The 5,735-nt window shown below is 48.6% G+C and overlaps 1 protein-coding gene across 1 annotated transcript in view; it reads left to right on the top strand.

Annotated features, from left to right (window-relative positions):
• GLRX5 (glutaredoxin 5) overlaps positions 1–1,218 on the top strand; it is an 11,346-nt gene extending 10,128 nt beyond the window's left edge. Inside the window, exon 2 of the mRNA XM_006839543.1 lies at positions 1,029–1,218. Within this exon, the coding sequence (XP_006839606.1) occupies positions 1,029–1,201 (173 nt within the window). The 3' untranslated portion in view covers positions 1,202–1,218. The remainder of the gene's footprint in view (positions 1–1,028) is intronic.
• The last annotated feature ends 4,517 nt before the right edge of the window (positions 1,219–5,735 follow it).

Genomic DNA, 5,735 nt, shown 5'->3' with positions numbered 1-5,735 from the left:
TTCTCCATTGATAAGAATGTTGTTTATTGGTCCAGTGGTGAGGATTTTTGTTTTCTTGACATTGAGACGTAATCCATATCGAAGGCTGTGCTCTTTGATCTTCATAAGTAAATGTTTCAAGTCCTCCTCATTTTCAGCGAGCATCATTACAAATGAATATCATTACAAATAGACAGTGATTAATGATTGGAATAAATACAGACTATTTGTTGGTGGGACAGGTTTTCCAAAATGCCTTTCATGTCAGTAGACACGGGGGAGTAGGGTGGTGGGAGGGCTGGGTGCTGGGAGAGCGTTGGCCTCTTTATCTTGGTCTTCACTGGCAACAGCACCCTTGTGACCCCGAGGACTGAGTGGAGCAGCCAGTGTCTGCCCGTCACAGTGCATGTCTCCTCTCAGAGCTCTCCTTGGATGCTTTGAGGGGACCGAGCTCCTGAGAGCCAGGAGTGTGTCTCAGCCCTGGGGTGTGTCTCAGCCCTGGGATGTGTCTCAGCGCCCCAGGCCCTGGTGTTCGTCCTGGGCCACCTGTCCTGCCCACTGTGGCAGACTGGGTTGAGGGCTTGGGTCCTTACCCAGAGGACGGAGTTGAGTCTGAGTACAGGTGACACGGATAGAGGGCACCCATGATTCAGCCTCTTGCATATAGGTAGCAGGTGGCAGTCACCAATCCTCGTGGGGATGTGCATGGTTGGACAGCAGAGTGCCCAGGAGAGACCTCGAGGGGCCCGTGGAAATCCACATGGAAAGGAGGCTCTGGGTGTTTTTTAAGTTCCATTCACTGAAGTTGAGATCGTCAGATAGGAGGAGAATATGGCTTGCCTCTCTTTTTTTTTTTTTTTCCTGCCCGGCCATCATTGTGGCTGTGAGCCCCACCTTGCACTCATGACCCGAGTCCACACTGCGTCGGTCCCACTGACGCTGAAGCTTGTGTCCTTCTCAGGGGAAGTGGTGGGTGGGGACTGTCTCGTTTCCCCAGTGCTGTGCTTGGCCACCTCAACGATGTTTACCATATCTTTCTCCCCCCACAGGCATTAAAGACTACTCCAACTGGCCCACTATCCCGCAGGTGTTCCTCAACGGGGAGTTTGTGGGTGGCTGCGACATTCTCCTGCAGATGCACCAGACTGGGGACCTGGTGGAAGAGCTGAAAAAGCTGGGCATCTGCTCCGCCCTCTTGGATGAAAAGCAAGAGCAAAAGTGAGGGCAGCGCAGGTGCTCCCGGGCACAACGCTCACTGCCACAAGACGCTGGTGCCCGGCAGGGACACAGGCTGCCCTTCTGCTGGTCTCTCCTAGCTGCCTGGTGCCCAAGTGCAGCGCAGAGCTCTGGAGTTCTCATTCCCACTCATGACTCCTCAGCCGTGTGTCAATCTGCAAAGATCCTAAGAGTCTCTCCAAATGTGTCACTTGTTCAGTTGCAGAAATGATGGGCAAGGAAGAAGATGGAATCATTGGGGTGTTGGTTTGAAAGTAAAACGGCAACACAGGAATCTGTGAAGTGAGTTGTTAATTCTGAGGAGTCTCAGCGCCCGCACCCGTGTGCTTACCTGAATGAGGAGTGACCCTCACCCTCTTCTATTAAATTTGTTACAAAATTGTCATCACGCTGCGCTCTGCTTTCTGGGGATGGAGGTGGAGGTGGGTGGCCAGAGGCACTTTCACGAGGGTCCCCACCCGCCCTGCCAGAGCCCCGTTGTGCTGCAGATGGCTCACGTCCACCCACAGGTGCCTGGCGAGCTTCTTCTGACACATGCACAATGCTGCCCGGCCACAGCTGGGCCCCCATGGCCTCAGTGAGTGGACGGTAGTGCTTCTCCTGCCTGGACCTGGCCGGGAGCTCTGCAGTTACAGGGAGCCGAGGTTGGCATTTCACGAGGTTGGCAGTTCATTTCTAGCACCGGGGGGTGGGGAATGGGACGCGAAGGGAGCCTTTACCAAAAAGGAAAGGACTGAAATGGGGGCCGAGCTTCTTCCAGCATGGGCTGTCGTCGTCATTGTCCTTTGGTTGCGGTTCTCTGTTCCCTGCTCTCCCGGGGCTCAAACAGAACGCCCATTCGAAAGCACATCTTTATAGGAGCAGAGGTAGGGAGAAAGGTGCAAAGTCAGGGGTGACGAAGCTAGGAGAAGGCTGCTTATTTCCCAAGCACCTGTCTAGAGGCCTACCACTTGGTGAGGTTAAATTGGTCACACTGGGACCCCCTGCTTTACTCTTCCTGCTGCCACTGCTCCCCCAAAAGCTTTGGAGCATCAGTGGACAGGAAAGGAGATGTCCTATCCCACCTCTACTTCCCTTGGCTCTGCCCCTCACTCACCACCCACCTCCAGGCTTCAGGGAAAGGCACACCGGGAGATTGTCCCACAGAGGTTTTTATCACGTTCAGTGTGAGCTCTGGTAGCGTAGTGGTTATGAATCGGGCTGCGAACTGCAAGGTCAGCAGTTCAAAACTACCAGCTGTTCCACGGGAGAAAGATGAGGCTTTCTGCTCCTGTAAAGATTTACAGCCTCGGAAACCCTGTACAGGGTTGCTATGAGTCAGAACCGACTACACAGCTCAACAACGACAGTGTGAGCTGCATCCCATGTGTGTCTGAAACTCGGGACTTGCATAGAATATGAAGCGAGGTGGGGTGACTGGTCAGTGTTGTCTAGTCAGTTCCGACTCAGCAATGCTGAGTACAGCAGAGCCAGCCTCTGCTCTTTCAGCTGAACCATCTGGGAAACGAGGCAAGGGCTCTGGAACGGAGGCGGATCACCCTGTCCCGTGGTGACAGGCAAGGTTATAACCTTGTCCTTGGGAAGTGTACATTGTGGAGCCTTTGGCTGGACACCAACTGTGGTCCCACACAACCGCCCCTCACCTTCACATCTGGTGTGTAATGTTTCCCTAAATTAGCTGCTATGGATTTGCCTATATACCCACAGGGCCCATGTGCAGAATGACACCATGAGATACTATTAGGGCAACATCAGTACGAGAACGTTCCCAGAATATTCTTAGACTCAGGAGAGGCTGCTGCGTGAATAAGTTGGCTTCTCTGCTTATGAATCACACAGAGAACCCATCAAAGTCACCGGAGAACTTACACGTTTCTGGAATTCAGGCGCTCTACAAGAAACCCAAAAGTTAATTCATCAATTTTTTCTATGTGCTTAACAAGCCTTTACGAAATAGAATATTAAAGATGCTTTGACAGTCTGCATGATTCAAGTGCGGTGCAGGGATTAGCGTAAGGACACCCAAGTTCCTTGTTCAGCCAGGAGTCTCTCACACGGTAAATGAAGAACGAGTCTAAACTACAGGGCCTGCCTCAGCTTCCGCAGCTCTACCGGGAGCGTCTGTCCTTGTGATGGCATTGGAATTTTGTCACCGCTTCAAAGTACTGTACTATTAGGCTCCTTACAAACGGTTGAAGTTATTTTAGAAGATAAAAAGAAAACAAAACATAAGAATTCTTTGGTTTATTTTTATTGGCTCTGTTGGATTGACATGTGCTGTTGTTACGAGGTGGTGTCCAGGCAGCTCTGACCCCACAGTGGTTCCATGTCCAACAATGAGACACTGCCCAACCCTGGGCCCTCCTCACCATGCTTAGGTTTGAGCCCATTGTAGCTGCTGTAAATCTGTCTTGTGGCGCGTCTTCCTCTAACACTCACACTTTATACCAATCACAATGTTCTTCTCCAGGAACTGGTCACTCTGATACCATGTCTGAAGCACATTAGTCCAAGTCTTGCCGTCTTTCCTTCCAGGGAGCATTCTGGCTGTACTTTTTCCAAGACTGGTTTGTTGGTTCTTGGTGCTTTTAGTATTCTTCAACACCATGATCCAAAAGCATCAATTCTTCTCTGGTCCCTCATTCATTATCCAACCTCACATGTATAGGAGGTGATGGAAAATATCACGGCTTGGGTCAGGCACACCTTAGTCCTCACAAGTGACTTTTTAACTTTTTAACACTTTAAAAGAGGTCTTTTGAAGCAGATATCCCTGGGGCAATATAGCACTTGATTGCTGCTTCCATGAGCATTGATTGTGAATCCAAGTTCAATGAAATCCTTGGTAACTTCAGTCTTTTCTGTTTATTATGGTCCAGTTGTGAGGATTTTTGTTGTACCTTAAGTTGTAATCCTTACTGAAGGCTGTGTTTGATCTTCATCAGCAAGTGCTTCATGTCCTCTTGGCTCTCAGCAAGCAAGATTGTGTCATCTGCGTATCACAGGTTGTTAATGAGCCTTCTTCCAGTTCCAATGACAAATTCGTAAGAGTCCAGAAACTCAGATTATTTGCTCACACACAGCAGATTGAACAGTATGCTGAAAGGATACAACTCCAAGGCACCCCTTTCCTGATTTTAAACCAGGAATTTAAACCGTTCAAACAACGGCCTTTTGGTCTCTTTACAGGCTCTGCGTGAGCACAATGAAGTGTTCAGGAATTTCCATTCCTCACATGTAGAATTTAGGAATTCAAGTTTTCCTATGGTTAACGATATAACAGCAAGCGGAAGAGAGAATTCTTGTGATAAATTCATCAAGTAGCTTACTTAGATTTAGAGAGAAACTCTCTGAAAAGGTTGGGTCCATTGTCATTGTGTCAGGAAGGATGGCGAGGGCATAGAGGGGTGACTTGTATTGTCAAGGTTTGGTTGCAGTGACCTTGAATCATATGAGAAAGCATTCATGGCCCTGAGAGTCACCAAAACAAGAAGAAATAGTATCGGTGGGTGGTCATATATAAAGTAACAGATATTGTTGAAACTTAGATTTAGTATTCCATTAAGAAATTGTTTAGTAAATCTAAAAAGTAATTTCAAGTTATTCCTTGGGAGCATGTAACAACTAATTTGAGGGCGAGTGGAAAGATGGTAAAATCGAGAAAATTGTTCCAAGGCCCAGGTCCATAGAGACTCACAAAAGTAATCAAGGTGGACTTAACTCTCTCCTGAGAAGAACCTCACTGTAGCTGGGTGGCACTTCTACAGTTGTGAACCTAAGGAGTCTGCACAATTGTGCTCTGTGGGCCAAGAGCTGTTGAGTTGAGAGCAGCTTTAGCTTAAGCCAGTAGGTATTGCCGATCCCTTTCCCAACCTCAGTCTGACTGCAAACATGCCCATGGCAGTTCCTCTCCTACTAACACACTCGTGTCCACATCACAGCAGAGTCCTGCCCTACCCCAGAAAGCCTCCCCTAGCACCCCAAGTCAGCTTCCCCAAGGATCCATTTGACCAGATAAAGGAGACAGAAAGGATATCTGGGCTTCAGGAAGTTGATGATCAAATGTGCAAAGTGTTTCCGGGTTATTGATGTGTCTTGTCCTGAGCAAGCTGTCAGCTTTGATAAGTCTGGAGACCATTCCTGGGGGTTGAGGTCCAGACTGGTGGGTGGAATTTTCAGTTCCCGCCCACTCTGGACCCAGGCTAGGCACACCACCCACCTTGAGGCAGAGGAGGGCAGGGTCTGGCACAGGTAAAATCGGAAGGACATCAGCAGTTTTTCAGTAACTTCCCAAGTACAGCATTGTTTGACGGATTCTATTAGTAAAGTTTCCTTAGACTATTTCTCAGGAGAGCAGAGCACTTTGCTACACAGGTGTGTGGTCAAGGAGTTGTATCTATGCCAGCTGACCCAGTCAACTACGTCTTACATCACTTTCAAAAGATCTGATACACAGAAGTAAAAAGAAGAGGGAAAAAAAAAACAGTATTCTCATACAATTTGATGAACTTGACCTACAC

The sequence above is a fragment of the Chrysochloris asiatica genome, unplaced genomic scaffold (assembly GCF_000296735.1).
Source record: "Chrysochloris asiatica unplaced genomic scaffold, ChrAsi1.0 scaffold00025, whole genome shotgun sequence".
In the NCBI taxonomy this organism is placed as follows: domain Eukaryota; kingdom Metazoa; phylum Chordata; class Mammalia; order Afrosoricida; family Chrysochloridae; genus Chrysochloris; species Chrysochloris asiatica.
The sequence above is the reverse complement of the archived record's forward strand: the minus strand, read 5'-3'. Positions and strand labels throughout refer to the sequence as shown.